Consider the following 22,852-nt stretch of genomic DNA (forward strand, 5'->3'; position numbering starts at 1 on the left):
CTTTCTAGAATTGATATAAGCATCCAGATTTGCTTTCTAATTCTTCTAAATTATTTGTCTAGCTATTGTGCCCTCAGTCTACTTACCGTTCTTCTAAATGTATCTAATACCTCATCTCCAATATAAAAACACCTCCTTTCTGGAGTTCCTATTGTGGCTCAGCAGAAATGAACCCAAGTAGTATCCATGAGGATGCAAGTTCAATCCCCAGCTCACTCAGTGGTCAGGATCCAGCTTTGAATTGAGCTGTAGTGTAGGTCACAGGCACGGCTCAGATCCCACATTGCTGTGGCTGTGGTACAGGCTGGCAGCTGTAGCTCCAATTTGATCCCTGGCCTGGGAACTGAGAACTTCCATATGCTACGGGCGCAGCCTAAAAAGCAAAAAAAAAAAAAAAAACCCAAAAAACCACCTTTCTAACTCACAAGACTTCTGAAGACTTAATCAGTATGGCCTATGAAATAAACATGTTATAGGCTCTAAAAAGAATCATTAGGACAAATTCTCATTAGCACATCTTTTCAAACATCAGTACTATTCATTGTTTAGACTTCAACTCTCTTATGAATATATTAAAATGTAAGATATTAGACTGCATTCTCTTGAGTTACTTTTACCTTAGCCAACTGGATCTACTGTTTTCCAAAGCAATGTTTTATTTATAATCATGAGGGTTAAATATTTGTGCCACATTTTACAGTATAAAACAGTGCTTTATATTTTGTAAGCAGTGAGGGAGAAAGCTCTTATTTAGGTATAGCTCAGAGAACATCTTGGAATCCTGAGCTATAGAGAATATCCTTGCATGGTTTAGAAGAAAAAACAAAATCAATCTCCCTGAGACATCCTAAATTGATGTGCTTTTGAGAAACAAGATCAATTACTACATAAATGCATGAATATTACCTGACAGCATTTTGGATTTAAATTTCATCATTTCAGACAAACCCACAACCTCATCCTAAAAATGGACAATGGACCTTAATGAATCATTCAATACATATCCCTCAAACCAGCAGCAATATTTATTCCAATCTACGACATTTGCTTAGACAATTTCATGCCTCCTCCAGGATTTCAAAACTTTCAGGTTTTTTTTTTTTTTTTTTTTTTTGGTCTTTTTGCCATTTCTTGGGCCGCTCCCGCGGCATATGGAGGTTCCCAGGCTAGGGGTCGAATCGGAGCTATAGCCACCGGCCTATGCCAGAGCCATAGCAACTCAGGATCTGAGCCGTGTCTGCAACCTCCACCACAGCTCACGGCAACACCAGATCCTCAACCCACTGAGCAAGGCCAGGGATCGAACCCGCAAGCTCATGGTTCCTAGTCAGGTTCGTTAACCACTGAGCCACGACGGGAACTCCTCGGATGTTTTTTCAGTGGAGGAATGTGGCGGACACCACCTTGACAAAGTGATCAAAGTCAACAGGAGGATGAATAAGTCTTAGCAACATCCTGTGGCCTCGGACAAGTTGCAGTGAGAAGGGCACACCATCACTTCTGTGGAATTCCTGCCACAATAACATCGCCTGACATGTCTCCCCTAGGAAGAAACATGAAACTAAACTAGACTGTAAGAGACTCTACCAAATTAGTAGGCAGGAACAATCATGGAAGACTGAAGAAACAAGACAAATACAAGATACGCCACTGGACTGGCTTCTACTAGAAAAGCCACTTTAATTGTAACAACCAGAAAATTCTGTTGATAAGAGTATTATATTACTGTTAATTTCCTGATTTAAATAATACGTATAGTTACATAAGACTCTGGCATTCAAGCTGGGTTCTAGAATGATACTGGGCAGCCTATTTGCAAGTCTGAGACTATTTCAAAACAGTTTTAAAATTGTACCTATTTCTATTTTACAGATGAGCAGAGTTGTAATTTATTATGTTTTACAGCATTGCTCAAAATAATGAGAAACTTACCAGTATAACCCAGGGTCTGCTTACTGATCTTTCCACTATATAAAGCTTAACGCTTCCCTCAATACAGTTTTTGGAGATTGAATAAAAGGATCGTGAAATCACAGAGGTTTTCCAGGTATCCTCATGTAAGCACTTGTTCACGGATCCATGAATTAGTGCCTCTGGTTTACCCACCTCCACAGCTGTAGATCACCTGTAGAATTTACTGCTTTCTATGCCATCTGGTTACCTGCTTGGCTATGAATGTTATAAAGAAGGGTTGTTTTCTTTTTTTAACTCTTACCTAACACAGTACCTAACATAGAGTAGGTATGATGTAAGTTCTTGAAGAAGAAAGGAGGAAGAAAGAAAACCCTCAATAAGCTGAACAGTATGAACAGAGAATTGGGGGGAATATAATGTTCAGCATATTTATAAAACTACCATATCTCTCCAGGGATCATAATCACTATGACAGGTAATCAATATAAATCAGACAAAATGACTAGGATGAAATGTTGCCCACTCCAGTGCTCATCTACATATGCTTCAACCAGCGCAGGCTCAGTGACTGTCCTCCTACTTATCTAATTCTGTCATTTATCTTGGTCAGTTACAGAGACTGCCACAGATTCTGTGACTCTGTATCAATGAACACGGCATACAGAGCTGCTCAAACAATTATAGTCCACTTATTACAGAAAGGCCCAATATCATCCTTTTACTTTCTATCTTGTCTATGCACTTAAAAACTCAGCATAAATACAATGTAAACACAACTGGCATAGACTAAATTTTTAATTTGCTTCTTGCATCACCAAATGGATAACAAGTGTATACAAACGCAAACACACATTAAAGAGGACAGCATTTTTAAATGATTTTGATCAACTCAGACAAACAATCAGAAAATTCAGAGTCAACTAGGCTATTCAGTTTGACTATAATTAGGTTTATAACTGTAAGTCTCTATCCTCCAACTTTCATTTGTGTAGTCTCACCTGTAAGGTCTTTGGTAGTTAATTACAACCTTCCTTTCTAACCTAAAACAACTTTGAAGAGAAAACAAGCATTATTAAGCCGAATTAATGGGTAGGCGTCTGCATTTCAGTGACAAAATCTGATATATTTTATTTTCATTATGGCTTTAAGAGAACAAAGACTTCGGATTGTTGATTTTATGTGGAGGAAATGCATTTACTACTTTATACCAGAGTTTTATAAGAGCTAAAAATAGCTGCCAAAAATACATCTAAAAGTCTTATTTACATCCCACAGAGCTTATCCATATCCAAATTCCTTTTGAAGCCACCAGGAGTTCCACATTTCTATCAGCAAAGTAACAAGAAGATTAAAAACAGGGATCTTCACAATTCACTCTGGCTATAAAGATGTTAGGAAAAGGGGTTTCCTATGCTTCCATAAGAAAAACAAACCATTTGCTTCCTTGTAAGACTTGAGCCAAACTCAGGTAATCGACATATTTAGAGAATAGTTTTGTTGGGGTTTTTTTCCCCTTCAAAGTCTATAAAATGTAGGCGTTCCTGTCATGGCTCAGTGGTTAATGAATCCAACTAGGAACCATGAAATTGCGGGTTCGGTCCCTGGCCTTGCTCAGTGGGTTAAGGATCCGGCATTGCTGTGAGCTGTGGTGGAGGCTGCAGACACAGCTCGGATCCCAAGTTGCTGTGGCTCTGACGAAGGCCAGTGGCTACAGCTCCAATTCAACCCCTAGCCTGGGAACCTCCATATGCTGTAAGAGTGGCCCTAGAAAAGGCAAAAAGACAAAGAAAAGAAAAAAAAAAAGAAAGAAAGAAAATCTATAAAATGTAAATGTTACCATGATATAGATGTTCTTCCCTAAGTACTTAACAGTTGGGATTATTTTTGTGTATATATATCCAGTGGAAATTTGCCCCATTAAGGAATCTAATTTGTAACTCAATTTTCTAATAGAACCAATTTTCAGGATGAAAATGTCCTCCCTGGAACACAGAACAGAGTTTTAGTGATCAGGAGACAGAGAATCTCTTGGTGAGGGATATGGCTGAGGAGTAATTAAATGCATGTGAAATGCTCACCAACACTTCCAAGCCAGCTGAAATTGAGAGCAGAGTGAATCCCACACTGCATTTCTATATGTTTGATTCCAACTAGGGTAGTAGGCATGAATTCTCCCTGAATGAGGAAGGAAAAAGGAGAGTAGCAGAAAAGGCTAGAGTGATGTTCACAGTTAGAGAAGCAGTCTGTAGAAGAGGCACGGAAAACACATTTCAGCGGAAGTGATGGCCTAGAGCACAGCTAACGGGTGGCAGCCCATTATGGTGAGTGGAGATGAAAAACACTTAATACCTGGAATACAAGCTGGATGGTTGCGTGGACATTTTTTTTTTTTTTCTTTTTTGTCAGATGGTTAGGGGATGTTAAGTGGGAAATGTCAAGGTAAGGAAAAGACTGGACTAGAGAAATATAACATGATGCAATGAGATAGCTGGAAAATGTGACTTCCTATGTGTTTCAAACAGCCAGGTCAGGGTGATGCAAAGTTACAGGGAGAAAAGGGGCTCTCCACTTACTTCTCCCTATAAGAGGACAAGAAAACAGGCATAACAATAACTACTATATATGAAATAGACACCCAGCAAGGACCTACTCTACAGAACAGGGAACTATACTCAATATTTGATAATAACCTATAAGGGAAAAGAATCTGAAAAAGTATATACACACATACATACACACACCTAACTGAATCACCGTGCTATATGCCTAAAAGTAGCACAACACTATAAATCAACTACACTTTTTTTTTTTTTTTTTGGTCTTTAATCTTTTTAGGGCCGCACCCGCAGCATATAGAGGTTCCCAGGCTAGGGTTGGAGCTGCAGCTGCTGGATCATACCACAGCAACACCAGATCCTTAACCCACTGACCAAAGCCAGGGATGGAGCCTGAGTCCTCATGGATACTAGTTGAGTTCATTAACCACTGAGCCATGACAGGCACTCCTAAATCAACCATACTTCAATTAAAAAAAAAAAAAAGAATGTAAAAAAAAAAATATCCTAAAGGAAAGGTGCACTCTTATTTCTAGTCTTTAAAACAGAGTGCCAAACAGTATGGTGACTCTAGTTAGTAGTATCATATCGCACATTGCAAAGATGCTAAGAGTTGCAAAGTTGCTGGATCTTAAAAATTCTCATCACAAGAAAAAGAAATCTGTAATAATGTATGGCGATAGATGTTAACGAGACTGATTGTGAACATGAATTCTCAATTTATATAAATATCATTTCATTATGTTATATACCCGAAACTAATAATAACAGATCAATTATACCTCAATTAAAAATGAGCTCCATCAGAGTAATGACTCAGTAGTTTATCAACTACAATCACAAGAAAAGGATGGGATGGTAATGATAAAAGTCAGATTCTAACCCAGTCCAGGGTCTATGCCCTGGGGGCCTCTTGGGTAGGGTTCTAGAAGCCCTCCAGGTTCCTGTCATCAGATTGTTCTCCTTTTGTCTTCAGTTATGATGTTAAACTCAAATTGGCTATAATTTTAAGAAATTGGCTAAAATAATAAGGTCATAAGCCATCTTGTAACCTCACTATCCTCAATGTTTTAAAGATCAAATTTTACTTAATTGTAGAATAATTTAACTGGTGGTGTTGGGCACTAGCCATTACAGTCTCCAAATTGGAGGGTTAAAAAAAATTAGGCACAATTTCTCTGACATGTGAAGTCCATGTATTTTAAGGATTGAATCATTTACCCACGAGCCATTTTTTTGCCAGAGTCTTATCCTATACAAAGATGTGTTGTATTTCCAAGCACATCCTATATAGACCATTCCTCTAATTAACTGCAATGTTTAAATACTATCCAGTACATAAAATAATATTGCCTCCTTTCATCTGAACGATCACACACATAACAGTGGACACATAGTACAACAGACTATCCACAACCCAAGTAATTTATAATTTCTGTTGTAGTGAAATAGATGTATTTATACTATCTAGATTAATGTATGTTCCAAATAGCTTTTTTCTTTTTTTTAATCTTTCATCTTTTTAGGGCCTCACCTGTGGCATATGGAGGTTCCCAGGCTAGGGGTTGAATCAGAGCTGTAGCTGCTGGCCTACACCACAGCCACAGCAACATAGGATCCGAGCCGAGTCTGCAACCTACACCACAGCTCAGAGCAATGCTGGATCCCACTGAGCGAGGCCAGGGATTGAACCCATGTCCTCAAGGACCCTAGTCGGGTTCATTAATCACTGAGCCACGACAGGAACTCCCCAAATACTTTTAACCCTTTTTTTTTTCTCAGTTAAAAACTTTGAGTTACAGATATCATTATTCCCATTTTAAAGATGAGGAAGCTACAATTTAGGAATATTAGGCAACTTAACCAAAGTCATACAACTAGTAGGAAGTGGGAAAGTTAGCAATAAAACGGAAATCAATTTGACACACACTGTATTTATTCATTATGTGATCAAATGAAGCTATCAAGTTGATCAAGCTCATCATTTAAATTTTCCAAATTACTCAAATAGCTGGATTTTGTCAGGAAGAGTAAGAGTGTAGCCATCTGACCATGTAGGTTAAATATGTGTTTAGATTCCTTCTTTTCTCCCTTTGATTATCTGCCTATCCATCCTTCCACATGTTCACCTAGAATTTTCTGTTCCTTCTGTCCTATAAAAATTTCTAGACATAGATAGCCATTACCCACTTCAAGTATCTATTTACACACCCAAATGATGAAAACTGCACTGAGGTCAAAAATTTTCCTCTAACCCTGCCTAGACAGACCATTAACCAAAAACAACCAACCAATCAAAAAAAAAAAAAAAAAAAACTCATTTTTATCTTATGTAAACAATTTAAAGCACTCACATTCCCTGCCATCTTTTCTCAAGTGAATATAAATTGTTCCTTTTAAAGCCTTTCATTTGTCTATCCTCTAAATTCTCGCTCCATCTCAAATTGTTTTATTGCCCTTTTTCTGTGTTTTAATCAATTAAGAGTTTTTTTAAAACCTATTTGCATCCTGAACATTTCATTGTGAAAGGCAGTATTGAACTCCAAATATACAGTATTCAGAGATAAATATAAACTTGTTTCCTTCCACATCAAATGTTCTAAGCGACTGTCTCTGATTAATCGAAAGGGAAGCAAAGATTATCTGTTACCTAATCAAGGAAACACACAACTTCTTTTAGAAAAATAACAACAGCATTGCCCAGTAGATTCACATGCATTTTCACAACTTTGACGTACAAGGATTATTTCAAAATTAAGTATTTTGAACTATATGGTGAAGGTTACAAAATTTTAAATAAGGGGATCTTTAAAATTTTAAATTATGTTGATTTCAAAATGTCAACCTCACCCAGGCAACTTCATTTAAAACATTAATGAGAATATTTTAGTCATCTTTAGAAAACTTTACATTTGTGCAAAAGTGTGATTTCACCTAATAACTACTGATTATGAAGTAGTTGAATATTATAGACTTGTCCACTGGAGAAAGTTTGATAAATTTCTCAAATGTTCATTAAAAATGACTGAAATTTTGAGCTAGATTCTTAATCAGTAACATTGCATAAGGATATTGTTTTCACTTGGTTTATAAGAAAACAAGAGATTTAGTACATGTAAAGTATTAAATGAGGGTGTTCCTGATACAAGTAGGATGGCTATACAAAGAAATGTACATATGCCAAAAAAATACTTGCGCATATCCTTTCTTAGGGCAGAAAAATGCTGTGACAGCCTAAAAAAAATCCTAATCTACATCCCTAGAAACCTTTACTATATTCAAATCCTTTCGTTTACAATATAGTATCAGTCGGTATTTGTACATTAGAGAGGTACTTAAAGGAATATAGTGTGTGTGTGTATATATATATATAAAACAAAGATTACCTTGACTTACGTAGATGAACAAAAACGGATTTTTCACCCTCACATGAGGTCTATTCAAATGAAACAATGATCCATGGAATAAATAGCAAAGATTCTTCCTCAATCATTCACAGTTGAAAATACACTCAGGGATAAATCCATCAGTTTGCTGTGCCTCACCTTATCGGAACAGATGCATAAAACTGACAAAGAGTAGACTGCAGACCTAGAGATGTCTTGCCAACACACTCTACTTAGAGACCTTCACCAGGGTTCAGCACCAAGGTGAAAAACTGAGGAAATCTTTACAGACAGCAAAATAATCAAACCTACAAAAGCCTAGGAACTGGGAACAGGATACCAGGATGGGAGGGGAAAGGTCACGCTCCCTGGAAAGTGCCCTTCCATTCAAGAGGCACTCAAATGGAAACCCCTGCCCAATATGCAGACAGAAGCTGTGAAAAGAAATCTCCATTTAGCTACCCCCCCGCCATCAAATAAATTCACCCCATACCACCCACCATTTGTCTTATGTCACTTCTCACTGACTTCTGTTCACATTCATATTTAATCAAAATATAATTTTAAGAAGCAAATTTTTTTTTTTTGGTCTTTTTTTTTTGCTATTTCTTGGGCCGCTCCCGCGGCATATGGAGGTTCCCAGGCTAGGGGTCCAATCGGAGCTGTAGCCGCCGGCCTACACCAGAGCCACAGCAACGCAGGATCCGAGCCGCGTCTGCAACCTACACCACAGCTCACGGCAACGCCGGATCGTTAACCCACTGAGCAAGGGCAGGGACCGAACCCGCAACCTCATGGTTCCTAGTCGGATTCGTTAACCACTGCGCCACGACGGGAACTCCAAGAAGCAAATTTTTAAAAATCCCATTAAAACACTACCGTTAAGAAAAGTGGGTCTGAACTGCTCATAAGTTAGAGGCAGTAAGCTCATTGACTACACTTTGCAGTTTTTAAACTGCAACTATCAGAAAAGGATATATAAGCCCAAAGTCAGCCTGAACATGATTCACGTAGTACCCCCTAGAAAGCAGCTAAAAAACCAGATGCAAGACCCAAAATTCTTCATTAAGGACCACTCTTGCTCTCCTTTGGAAATAGCAGCTTTACTAACATGCCACAATCACCATAAACTAGGCATCTGAAAGATCCTCGTCTGTTTCTAGGAACAAAAAGCATTACTCCCTAAACTGTGGCCTTGATCTGAGGAGTACCTGGATTATAGTTTTGGTGTAGCTGACAAACACCAAGAATCTCACCAACTCTTTCATGGGAGTGACAGTTCTGCATTTTCCATCCCCAAAGCAAAAATAAGCAGCTCTCCATTCAACCACAGACATTCACAATGATCACATGTGACTTTGAAGGCCAAACACCCTACCTTGCCTACATAGAGGGGGTCTGAACCCATGTACTCCTCCAGCACAAAGAACTGATTCCACACCCAGCTGCGCTTGGTCCGGGATCTCCCTGATTGGAAATAGGGCTTTGATCCGGACTTTGAGAGCTCTGCTTGACTCATTCCAGAAAAACACAGGAAGAGAGCCACTAGCTGCAGAAAATGGCAGAACTCCACTTTGCCCAACTTCATCGTTTTTTTTTCTTTCTTTTTCCTGTGTAAGAAGAAAACCTTGACAAGAGAAAAGGCACAGTTCCAGTTGGCTTAGTAGCTCTTGCCTCCGGCAGGGTGTCAGCTGGGAGTCCAGAGATGGTAATTTGTAGAGTGTTCGATTGGGAGAGGTCAAAACTGCCCAATAACCTTCGCCAAAGAATGGTGTAATGGGTACCTATCAAGGACAAAGAGAAGAGCTGGCATCAGAAACCAACGCTCATAACTTTTAACTCAACTTACATTAAGTTAAACGTTTCACTTTTAGCTTACATTTACTAACTTAATATTGATCTTACCGAGATACCATTATTTGTATCACTAAGATATCATAAACTTAGAAGAGTGCAAAAACCGTTGCCATGTTCACAAATGACAGAAATACTACTGATGCAGAATTATCCTGATTCCATAACACAACCTTAAAATTTGTGTCTCTCCTAGGGCATTCTATTTTGAGCATATGGTTTATTTAATACAAATGGAGCAACACATCAGTTAAAAAAATCATTTTAATGCTAGCCATTTTTTCTTTTTCCTTTTATAGTACAGTCAGTTTCATTCGTTGGTATTAGAATATGAAAGCCAAGCAGCTCAAAGCAGGGGTTTAACCAAATGGAAAGGACATATGCTGGCTTAAATCTCTTCTGTGAAACTGTAAAGAGAAATAAGGTACGAGGTGCTTCCAAACCGGTTGATTGACTCTGAGTCACAGAACACCAGCTGTTTTGATGTGTTCTGATTTGATTGTGATCAGCTGAAAAGCTCAGTGGTTTCCAATTTCTACCCTTCAAACTTATTGTCATGTATGCTGTGTAGCAGGTTAGGTTAAGCTACTGCACGCAGTTATTTGCTCCATGACAAATATTTCTCGAACCTCTGGCAGCATGGCTTGTGCATAGCAGGGGTTTTCTCCACCAATACTGAATTATAATGACTATCAGAGGGGTGAGAAAACTCAACTGTATTTCTGAGCCTGATTCATAGCTCCGCACCCAGGCGGTGTCTTAGCAGCAGCAGAGAGAAACTTCTGATTCTAATGTCTACTCATTTTAGTGACAGAATTCTGATTATGCAAGAGATATCCAATCAGTTTACAAAACACACTTCCCAACACACCCCAAAACACAGAGGAATGAAATTTATGACAAAGTGCTTACTTAAATCACTATGCTGCACTTTGGTTTATGAATCCATTTGACTATCTACAAATAAATCAACAATAGGATAATTAAGGAGAAGGATTAACATTTGTGTCTTACTTTTGAGAGAGAAGAGAAAAATACAGTTTTAAGAACATGAAGCCACAAGATAGCACCTTACCAAAGCAGAAAATACACTATCTTTTGGCAGCTTTTCCCTCTTTCTACCTGTCTCTCCTGTATCAGCAATGTCTGCTGCTCATTAGATGATTTCTGACAGTCAAATTGCTCTTGGAAAATGCCTTATATAGTCAAAAGGCGAAATGTATTAAATATGTTAAAATAGTCCACACAACTGGAAGAAATGGGTTGCAGAGCCTTTGAGCTCTAATCAAATGAAAATATTCCTATTAAAAAAAACTCCATGAAATTTTAAAATTCCAACAGGCATTCTAGAATAATCCGACGTACAGCTAATAGATGTGTGCCGAGAACCCCCAGAAAGAGTAAACTATTATTGGAGCATATTAACTGCAGTCTATGCACTGAACATTTTCTCCCAGAACCCATCTCCCATATGATGGGCAAAGTGAATTTGTTCATTTAGAAATCACTCTAGAAGGGCAAGTTATGCTATATTTGGAATCCTCAACAAGACACAATTTGGGGTCATCAATTGATATTCCATCGCAGGTCCCTTAGTTAGGCTGAAAGTTCATTAGAAGTTGACCTGAGCTAACCCCCCTGAGACATGGGTTACCTCTACTTAAAGGAAGCAAGCAGGACTTAAACTAGGAAATAGTGTTCTAGAGTAGGGGCTCTGTCTACAATGACCAAGAATCACAGCCAGGCAAGAGAGGCAGGTGGTCTTTAGCAGGAAGCACAGGGAGGAGCATGTGGCTCCCTGAGGAGGGGGAGGGATGGGTAAGGTTGTGGTGACTGGACTGACACCAGCAGGTGAAGCCTTCAGCCGAAGAACATTTCCAGTTTTATGGCTCTCCTTCCTCAAGAGAGAAGGAATTGTCTCTCTTGATAACAGTGTTTCAAGGCGAACATGTATCCAATTTCTAAAAAACTAAACAGCAAGTGACCTTTTCAGAATTCTAAGTTTGGGGGTTATTATAGTTAAATACTAGTAAAGTCTATGGGCATCTGCCTCAGATAAAGATTCAAATTCTGAGTCTGTCATGTCTTAGCTATGCAATCTTGGACAAGTTGTTTTAATTCCAGAGATGAATCCTCAGGCCTCCCACTTCCAAAACGAAAATGTTACTAATTGCATCTAATTCACAGGACTAAATAAGCAAATCATAAAAAGCTAAGGAGAGTGCCTGGCACAACTAAAAGCACCATATAAATATGTATGTATATATTATATATATATATGTACACACAACACACACACATTTGTATGTATTAGTTGTTGGGATTACTATCATCATGATTAAGTCTGATAATAGTTATGTTAAAATTAAAGTTAGTTTGTGAAGGGATGTTAGTTTTCATTTTAATGTTATCTATAGTAAACTCTCAGGCACTGAGTGAAAACATTCTTGACAGTTATAGTCGGTGCCAAGGAACTATGTCGATCATGAAATAAAACATCTGGATGGATACGAACAATGACAAGAAAATATTTTCTTTGAAAAAATAATGTACTGTTTTCCTAAAGCCATGTGCTCTGTAATTTTTAAAAGTCAAAGACTGGTATCAGTCCTGGAGAAATTAATTTCACTCATGATGTGCACTGATAAGGAATATAATCTGGACTCCCGGAACGGGATCACTGCAGTCTCTGTCCGTACTAGACCCTCCACCATTTGCTGTAATGACCTTGGATCCCTCTGGAATTGCATGTTTCACATTTACAAAATGTGGGAGCTGAATTATCTTATTTTATAAACTCTCTTGGTTGCAGGTCTTAATTGTATAGATTTGCTTTTGCTGCTTTTCTCAGTTGTGAGAAAGTATGCATTTGTTAGTAAAGTTAAAAGGTAGCAAGATTAAAGGAAGCCATAAGAATGTTAAAAAAAAACCATTTCGCATATTTATGAAATTTTGCATGATTTATAACATGAGATGTTTCAATTACACTTCTTGCCTCTTTATTATTTCTCTTCCATACAAGACTGTGGAGTTATGGAACTAGCTAGAACATCGAAAAGAAATGAGTGATAGAAAATGCTAAGGGTTACTTTAGAGTCATTGAGATAATATCTGCAAAGGAAAGATACCTGAGGATTCTGTACTTTCCTATTTAAATCAAGGGTTTTAGAAGTAGTATTAATATAAACCTCAGTGAACAGGGACCTATCTCTGGACCTGAGTATCTAGAACAGAATGGGCACTGTAATTGACATTCGGAAAATACTTACGGAATGTTTCTTTTTATTATAATCACCCTCATTTTTTAATATGAAAACTTAACCACATAATAAGTCAATATATAAATCCCTCATAACCCTACCATATTTATAAGTCACAATCACTTTGAGAACAATTCTATTATATTTCTCTGCAGGATTTGAAGTATTTGCCAGACTCTTGAGCCCGATTTCCTTTAACTTTCTTGAAGGTCTACAAGAGTGTACAAGGACACTTTAACTGACTTTGTGTACATTATTGGAGGATGAAATTCTCTCTCATGAGGCAGATTAAATGCCTCTCTAATACCCTCTGTCCAGTGTGCTTATAAGATCGGAAAATCATGCGCGCATGAATGTGATGTGAGTAGGGCCATTTCACAATGTGTACATCAGTATTTTAGGCAGCTACGAACTCAGCAGGGGGAGGCTGTCTGGTCAGGGGTCAGGCGTCCCCCTTTCCCACCAGGCCTCCCCAAATCCTGGCTGTGCTTTCTAGTCAGAACTGCTTTTCAAGGTAAAGGCCAGTACAGCAGTTGAACCCAGCTCACCCTCTCTGTGCTGGGATATCATAAAAGAAATGAAGGGTTCTGAAGCATTATGAAAACCTTCAGTTATTAGTGCTCATCAAACAGAAGCAATCAAGACCTGAATTCAGGACCTCCTATGGCATAAACTCACCAAATAGGCTTCCCATCTTCACACAAACGTCAGCATGCATAACGGTAGCACAAAAGACATTTCTCCCCATAAATGAACTTGAGCACCCAACCAATCACAACTTTTTTCACAATGCGTTAAACACTGCCTCAGGAATCTGTGCCCCAAAGCAGAAATCTATGTGCTCCCTTCTCAGACTTCCCTGTCTTTTCCTCTTCTCTCTTTCTTCTACCTCCTCTCCCCACTAAGTTTCAGATACAGGTGTTAACCAGGGGAAAGTCACATCAGAAACCAGCAGGGACCTCTGCATCTGAGCTGTGTCATGCGTCATCACATGGTCTCCTCAGGGAAAGCTCAGGAGAGCGACCCTCTGGAGGTCTAGATAGCTGACCTGGTTACTCCGACCAGCTCAGGAAAAAAAAAGACAGCGCAGAAAAATAATGTGCTGGTATACAGTTTGGTAACTTCTACAGATCTGTGTCAACTTCTGGACAGTCACGAATTTGTGCCATTATAACTTTCAGGACAAAAACAACAGGAATAGGTTATATCTGAGAAGAACTGAACAGGGGCCAACCCCAGATGTTTGAATGAGTAGTAATGATGGCTACTGGACTAATAACTAGTTTTAAAAAACCTGGGTAAAATTTACAACTTTTTTTGCTCTGATATTTTAAAGATAAAACTTGTATTCTTAAAAATTTATAACATTAGTATCACAACTACTACTGTAAGCATCACAAAACACCTTAGTCAAGAGAATACAAAATAAAACCTCACAAAGGAAATCTTAAATAGATTGGAGCAAAAAGAAACGGAAAGAGTATGGTGAGAATCGGTGAAGCAGTATTTACTAAATCAATATCATTTATTTGACCTGAAATCACTTTATCATGCTACCTTTTGTTCCAATTATTTTTGTTCAACTAAGTGGCAAAGAATTATTTCCAGCTAGACAGTTCATTATTAATTTAACCTTAATAGCTAATATTATTTTACCCCAACGAATTCATTATTATAAAATTTTCTTGGATTTTCTGCTCCACTTAACACCTCTGTGAAACTATTTTCAAAAATCAGACCAAATGACCATCATGCTCTTAATCAAATGTTTTGTTCAGACCTAAAAACAATGACCAAAAATCCCTTAATAACAAAATATTTTTATGCCTCAGCATATCAATTGTTAATGAGCAAAAGGGCAAATCTTCCAGAGTCTGTTCCATCTAAATTAAAGGCTTCATGCTAAAAACATGACAAGTAGCATAAAATGTATCCTATTCAGCCATTCACATTAAGATATAACCACAAGATAGTTTAAAAACACACCTAATTACCAACTAATTTATACTTGCTAAACTGTTTTTTTTAAAAGGCACACGGAGCTATCTGCCTTCTAGAAATAACATGAACTATAAAATATGACTATCAATTACATGAAACAGAAATATATTACCAGTTTAGGTTTTGGGCACTTAAACTGGAAAGCATTCTTTGCAATCCAACATGAATATCCAATTGCTTACCTCAGTTGAAGACCTTATACCATCAGTTTCTCTAAAGCACAGGCAAGGAACAGAGGCTCCTCAAGCTCTATGTGTCTGGAGTTGCATCAGATCCAGGTCATCTGCAACAATTCTGAAATATACCCAATGTGTGCCACACTAACACAGTTTATTACCTACTGGTAACTTAAGACTGGAAGAAGTCCTGCCTCTCCTCTAAAAATGGGAACAGTTCACAGTTCTGTAGAACATGAAAGTTCCCAAATAATGTCAGTAATTTGCACTTTCTGTGAACAATTCTATGAATGACATTTGACGACTGTCAGTGAACTTGGCAGAAAATAATCCATGAGAATCAGAAAAATTCATGATGGGTAACTGCCAAACGTCTCCAGAACATAACTGATATTCCTCAGGATATTCTGCTGGCTGGTCTATAAAACCTAGTAGGACAAGAAATCATAGTTGTAACAATAATAAAATGGGGGGGTGCAGGAGGGGAATTCTTGCTGTTGGCCTCCTGAGAGGAAACTGTCACTTCCAAAGCTGCTTTAAAGCTGAGCTACATTTTGACAAGGAACATATTTTTAATGACTCCTTATGAAGAGTGAACACTATCCATGTTTAAAAGTGAGAAGGATACTACTTCTTAGCAGCGGTTAGAGGGCATCACACAGATAACACCATTGCTTTAAGAACACCCTCCCATGAACTAGTTCTTTTGTATAATCTGCCAAAAGAAGCCTGCTCGAGCTCTTAAGGGCATTATTTAAATTCAACAAAGACTGCCTCCAGGTCTTCATTAAAGACCTTCATTTGCCCTTGCTTTACCAGGACAGCAGCCACCTGTCACCACTCAGGTCCCTACTGTGATTCATCTCTGTACACAAAGTTAGTCTGAAAAACGGATGATACTTGGTCATTGCTATTTTTGCTTATTTTTAAAGTAGGTCCACTTCATACATTCGGGGCGCGCAGAAGTGGGGAAAGATCTATCCTAGTCTCCTATTTATGAATGAGCAGATGCCATGAGGCTACAACAGAGAAAATCCAGGAATCTAGGAAAGTATTTCAAGAGCTGTGGCCAAACTTCAGTTCCTAATATCACATACAGAGTTTTTAAAGAAGAGGTCTATGGGAAAGAGGGAAAGAGAGAGAGAGAGAGAATGTCATTTCAGTGCTTAAGAAGGCAATCGCTTGATTCTCCTGAGCATTCCTGGGGTGTGTGTGGGGGTAACAGAAAGATGTCCCCAAACCCACTACCCCTGATGTTTGAAGATTCCTCAAGTGGTGGGACCACAGAACCAGAATGGGTATTAGACAAACCTTAGGCAGTCTTTTCTTTCTTTCCTCAAAATCAAAGTCCTCAGAATCCTAGTGAAATACCCAAGGTCACACAGCTAGTTACAGATGGGACTGGAAGTGAGGGGACGCAATGATAAAGTGTTGGCTAAATAGTTCTCATTCTGCTAATGAAGATCTTTCTGATTACCTTTAGAATTTATCAGCTTCTCCAAAAGCCAATTTGCTCTTACTCAAATTTTTAATATAACCATGCACTAGAATTTTCAAAGCAGGAGATCATCAGGATTCCAAGCAGAAAGGTCAGGAGGACAGAGAAACAATAAGATGAGGGGTCTGTTGTTCAGGACTGTATGTTGACATGTTACCAAAAATGGAGAGCGAGCAGTATCCAACCTTAAAACTGCCTTCTCCCTTCTAAACATCCCAGGTGATCAAAAATAATAGTAACAATAACTTCCTACTACACTGTAGCACTACGGTAGTTAGATATCTCCACTGAAATTCGAATAATAGTCCACTGACTGTTTTAGAAACAGGGCACCAATTCAGAACTACCATAGGCTGTAAGGTTGCCTGGTTGTTGCTATAAATCCTATATTTTGAGATGGCTCTCTGTTCTTAATATACCCATAATCCCTGTAGATCTAACATGGCCATCTTTATTTTTTACTATAGAAATATACTATCATTTGTCTCATCTCTGTATCACTTAATGTTTAGCATTAACTTCAATAATTTAAATACTGGTGAAACAGCCTTCTTTTGCACTGAAAAGGTATAATTTTTTTTTCTTTTACATTTTAATTAGTGAGGCTGGGGGCCTTCTGTGATATGTAACTTCTCACGTAAAGAAACTGTGATCAAATCCATTAGCTCCCTGGGCTAGATAACATTACAACCACAGACCACAACCTCCTACCGTTAACTGGCCTAAATATTCAGGCAGGGGCCCTGGAAATGAATTGCATAGCCTGTAGTCTGCATCTGGTTATCAGACAAGGAATGAAAACTTGTCTAAGTGGGTTACAGAGTCACTTTCAACTAAGCACAAATAACTTCTGCCATGGGCCAAAGGAAGAGAAAGGAGTCAAAAGAAAGAGGAACAAGAGTTTACAATTAGCTATAAGAAGGCCTATGTAAATTAAAAAGACAAAGTGGCAAAGCAAAGTCCTTCTGAGCTATTTATATAATATCAAAATGGTGAAATTATGTTTAAAGGGCTTGTTCCTCTGTACTTTTACAACATATCTCACTGTTATCAATTTTCATTTTTAATTTACCCTTGTATTTACATTGAGCCAGGTCAGATTTATACAACTCCAATAAAAGGCATCATGTTTCAATAAACATCTTGTGAAACAGCCAAAAATAAATTCTACCAGAATGAAAACCTATAGTATAATCTGAGATGAATGTAAGAACATAAATGCCTGCATATTCATTTGCACTGATCTTTCTATCAGTGAGGAATCTTGCAGAACAAGGGGGAAATGTTTGCAGGGGTATCTTTCTGCAGAACCAGCAAATTCCCAGAGGAGGCACTCAAGTACCGCCGGTTACAGCCAGATCTGCTCTGCTTGTCAGAGGCTGAGGAAATGGTCATACACAGGACTCTGATCACATGCCTTCCTTCCTTGTCCTCAGCTCCCCTTTATCACCCCATTTAGAAGCAACCGAGTCCTTCAAGCTAAAGAGAAAAGCTTCCATCACTGTCCCTTTGCAATCAACGAAGGCGCCTCAGTTATTTTAGAAGTTTCTGAGACTCCCAATATAAGCTGAGCTTTGAAGCCTTCCAAGCAAGTAAAATACATTTGTGTGTGAGAGAACTGTGATGTGATATGAACTGCTAATGCAGTCAATGCAAAACCTTATAAAATCAAAGAAGGGTGGAATCACTGAGGCATAAATATTCACAATGCTGAACAACTTGAGGTACTTTACAAAAGATTTCTAAAAGATCTGACAAAGGAAGTATTGCACTTGACACAAAGGTATATTCACTTCCTCACAGCAGTATACATTCTGAGAAGTTTATATCAGCTTTGCCCTCAAAATAATACTAACATGCTGAATGATGGGGAGCCTAACAAAGAAATCACACCTGAGGAGACACAGTGGATGGACTTTTAGATCTAGGAAGGCTGAACAGTGGCCAACTCAGGATGCTCCCCACCCTCCCTCCTTCGCTGAACACTAAAAACTAGAGTCAATTCAAGGGTAAACTGCAGAAACACAGATGCTTTACAATTACTCTTTTATAAGGAAGGGAAAAGCTCTGTGCTATTAAATCAATAAAAGTCGACTTAAGAAGAGTTGTGAGCCTGTCAGCTGGTTGTTAACACAATTCTAATGACCTATTGCAGCCCTTAATGACAATAATATCTCACGTTGTGAGAGCACAATGCCCTTTTATTAAAGCTGCAAACCTTAATGGCTTTTAGCAGGGCGATGGTCAGCACTACTGATGACTGTTTTCTTTATTTTTCTTTCCATAGACAGACTGTCAGCTAGCTTTACCAGATAAGACTATTAAGGTTGGCTGCTACCTAATTGCTTCTGCCACTCCACTCCATATTAAACACTAGCATATAAGCCAGACTTCCACAAAGTTGCCAGTTTGACTGCCTGCCTCAATTCTTCTCCATTTTAATTCATACTGTCCCAAAGAGCCCCCAAATGAAGAAAATAACACTTAATGTATTTCCCTTTACACACAATAACAAAAAAAGAGTTCTTGTAGACAAAACTAATTCTTCAGGAAGAAGTAAATTTGATGAGTTACTGAAAGCCTCCAATGCAATTACTTTCTGTCTTAGCTCTTTCTTCACTATTGACTTGCCTTTGTAAAACACACTTAAAACTACGTAGATGCTGCTGACAGTGTATCAATGCAAACTTTCTTTAAAAAAAAAAAAAGCTGCCACTTACCACTGCCCCTAAACTCTTTTAAAATACACATTTTTGTGTGTCCTTAACCTGATTTTCCTAATGCATACTTGTCACTTAGCTAGCGCCATATATGAGCATGTTACTTACATTTTTTTTTAAATTTTTTTCCCCATAAAGTTTTGTTTGTCTACTTTTGTAGGAAAAATAATCTGAATACCTGCCTGGTTACAGGAATAACGAAAGGCAAGTCTTACTTAACGATGTTGCACTTAGTAAGTGATCCAGTAAAGAGAAGATATTTTTGCAAAATATATAAGTATATTTAAGTATATTCCTGGTTCAGTTTTCAGATCTCCAAAGCCTTGAGACACCCAATCCTTGATGGTGTCTTCACAGGTTCCCATCTGCCCACTGCTAGGTGAATTCAGCACCAATCTCTACTCACCTGAACTGAATCTAAAAAATCCGTAAGGTTAACGATCTAAAACGTGAAGCCAATAAAGATAGTAGGTCCTTCCTGGTTCATCCTCCCTTGGAGGCTGAATACCCACAACCAGCCGGGGAGCAGGTGTGCCCGCGAAGAGTTCACCAAGCATTCAGAGAAACAGGGTGCCCTTTGAACAGCGCACCCCTAAGGTACCGCCGGGCGGAGGGGAAGCAGGTTGCCTATGAGAGGCCAGCCCTGCGGATGCACAGTAGCAGCAGAATACTAATTACAGGCAAAAGCAAAACACCCTTAGATGAGCTCCACCTTCCCGAAAGGTAAAAGGCGTCTACGCATATGGTTAGATGGACTCCCGCACGCGCAGACACACACCCCCTTGCAGTCTCGGACCGCGGCAGAAGCTGGACGCCCCGCCAGGGCGGAGTTTTGTCCCCATCCATCCCAGGTCAACTGGGGTTCCCTCGTACTCCTCTTTGAGGATAGCGGACCAGACGGTGTGCACCGCTTCACCTGGAGAACGCTGGGATCTGCTCGATCCCTGAACTCGCCAACTCGCGTCGCACCTGGTGTCCGTCAGCACGGCTTTCCGGGCCCAGCGCCCTCAGCTCGGTCCGCCTGCCCGTCCTGCCCGGTGGGGCCACGGATCAGTAACTTGGGGACGCCAGGGAAACTCCACACGAGTCCCCCCGCCCGCTCTCCACCCGCGGAGAAGTCCTCCTTCCCCAGGCGCACGGCGAGGGCGCGCTTCTGCCCTGGGCGCCTACCCCAGCCCCCTGCGGGCGGACTCACTAACCTGGGGCCTCGCTGCCCTCCCCGCGGCGTCCGGCGCCAGAGACCCGGGCGTTTGCATCCGAGAGGGCGCAAGCTCAGCAGCAGGGCGCCGTTGGGCGCCTCGGTTCCCAGTGCGCGCAGCTGGGCGCACTGGGCGGACCGGCGGCGCCCGCTGCGGCGGGCGGGGCACGGACGCCTGCTCCAATCACAGCCCTCTCCGCGGGGCACGGGGCGCGGGATACGTGGTCCCTGCCCCAGCCGTGGGCGCCCGGGGCCCGCCGCCTCCGCCGCCTTTCCCTGGCCGCTCAGACGCCAGGTCAAGAGCGAGCGGCGCGCGCTTCCGGAGAGAGGGCGAGAGGGCGAGCGCGGGAGAGGAGAAGGAGAGGGGGCGCTGGGGCCGGCTCGGACCGGCAGGAGGGAAGGAGGAGAGGGCGATAGGCGGCGGGCGCCGGCTGACAGCGCCGGTTGTGGCCGGCCCCGGGAGCCGCTGATGTTCAAGCACCTCCCGGAGCCCCAGTGAGGGCTCTTGGCAAGGAAGCTGCTCAGCCGCCGCGCGCGCTCTCCCGCGCGCGCACCCCCGCGCGCCCCTCCTCCACCGCCCTCCTGACAGCTCGGTGCCGACAGAGTCCTTCGCAGGAAAATCCAGAGGAGCGGTGAAAGTAGGAGGGGCTGCAGCCCATCCATCTCTCGGCGAGGTATTTGCATCTGAAAGCGAGGAGCTGGAGGAGAGTTTTGAGAATTTTTTTCTAGCGCCCTCCCTTCCCCGCCCCCAACCTGTCTTGGAAGCCGTGATCAATTGAGCTCCTGAGGCATGAAGGCAAAGTCATAAAACTAATCAGAACTTACAGTTTTCTTGCGTGATAGTTTTGCCCTTTCAATCTCCTCGGACTGCCCTAGTTCTACTTTCTTTACTTGCAGAAAATTTCCACCCCTGCTGGGCTCTCTAATGCAAAACTTCCGAGGTGTATGATTTACGCGCAGGGTGGAATAGAAGACCCTCGAGAGGTGAGGAAGGGGATCTGGTCTTCCATTTAGAACGCGCCGCAGCCGGTAGAGTGGAGCACGCTTTGTTTTCCTCTGCTCTGGTACTTGATTTAACCTGATGGCTAGGTGTTCTGTCGTAGGGGTTAGGAAGGTGAATAGATCATTTCCAAGCGCGTTCGTTTTCATTTTTCTCATTCTGACAGTGGAACTTGCCTTGCGTCTCTCATCCATCCTTAACAGTGATTCTCCGGATACCGGTCATGTGGGCACAGGCTTGTTCATATAAGCACCTCTGCTTTCTTGTTCACTCCAGCACACTTGCCCAACCCCCAGTCTTGCTCCTCCTGTCCATCTAGCTTGCATTTTTCCTCTTACCGACTTAGTATTTAAAACTGAATTCTACACTAATAATACCAACAGCAAACCTTTTTAAAGCTTTTATTCACTTCCAAATACCATGCATGCTACAATTGCTTCATTTTAAATGTTTTGACTCGACCCCAAACCTGTCAGCTCCAGGCCTGCTTGGATGGCCATTTCAAGGTCCATTTTCATTCATCCATCACCCCAATTTAGGATGTTTAGAACAACCTCTTTATCCCTGCACAGAGATTGCCTTGAACTTCCTAGTATGCACTTCTCTGTCAACACCACCATCATTCTCCCAGTAGTCAGACATTAAACCTTGTCTTCATCTTTGAGCACTTTGACATGATTTTCCATGTGAAAATCCTCAATTATTCTGGGTAATATCACACAGTCTAGAACTTTACATTTTTCTGGTGGCATTACATACACTTGTCTTGCTTTGTCTAATGAACTTGCTTTTGAGATGGGATTCATAATTATTCCAGGCAGATGGGACTCATAATTGTTCCAGGCATTGGATACTGTATGGTATTCATTTCCTAGCTTGTTTTGATCAAAAGACACTATATAGAAAGAAAGGGCAAATAGATTTGGAGACTTTTAAAAGTTATTTTGGTCACTTCCTAAAATTTTCCTCATTTTTTTTTCCATTTTCTTGTGCCTCTGCATAAATACTGATCACCAGTTTGGGCTTCCTTTCTGAAGTAGATATTTTCATGCTATTTCCTTTTCTTTTTAAAAAAAAAAAAAAAGTCCTTAAACAATAACCTTGACACAGATTCTATAAGGGGTGAAATGAGTTTAAATTAGAATAGTAGTTTGAGTTCTGACATTAACAAGCTGTTTATCATATAGGAAGTTCCAGGCTCCTCTCCTAGAGAGTACAATGTAGAAGGCAAAAAGAACAAGGGATGCTTCACATGGTTACTGAGGGATATACCCTTTCATCTGCTGAAGT

General features: G+C 40.3%; 2 protein-coding genes across 2 annotated transcripts in view; both read right to left on the minus strand.

Annotated features, from left to right (window-relative positions):
- CDH7 (cadherin 7) overlaps positions 1-9,639 on the minus strand; it is a 128,838-nt gene extending 119,199 nt beyond the window's left edge. The window contains exon 1 of the mRNA XM_021099453.2: positions 9,234-9,639. Coding sequence (XP_020955112.1) covers positions 9,234-9,443 — 210 coding nt within the window. The 5' untranslated portion in view covers positions 9,444-9,639. The remainder of the gene's footprint in view (positions 1-9,233) is intronic.
- Positions 9,501-21,756, minus strand: LOC146406834 (uncharacterized). Its single transcript, XM_085013993.1, has 3 exons — positions 21,388-21,756; positions 20,564-21,315; positions 9,501-9,639 (listed from the first exon to the last, which is right to left on the minus strand). Exons 1-3 carry the CDS (start codon positions 21,754-21,756, stop codon positions 9,594-9,596), a joined length of 1,167 nt encoding a protein of 388 aa, XP_084870119.1. The 3' UTR covers positions 9,501-9,593.
- Positions 21,757-22,852: the final 1,096 nt, after the last annotated feature.

Source organism: Sus scrofa, chromosome 1 (genome assembly GCF_054392235.1).
Source record: "Sus scrofa isolate SSC_HxYL_T2T_F1_AM1 chromosome 1, Sscrofa_HxYL_maternal_Yorkshire_Landrace_v2.0, whole genome shotgun sequence".
In the NCBI taxonomy this organism is placed as follows: domain Eukaryota; kingdom Metazoa; phylum Chordata; class Mammalia; order Artiodactyla; family Suidae; genus Sus; species Sus scrofa.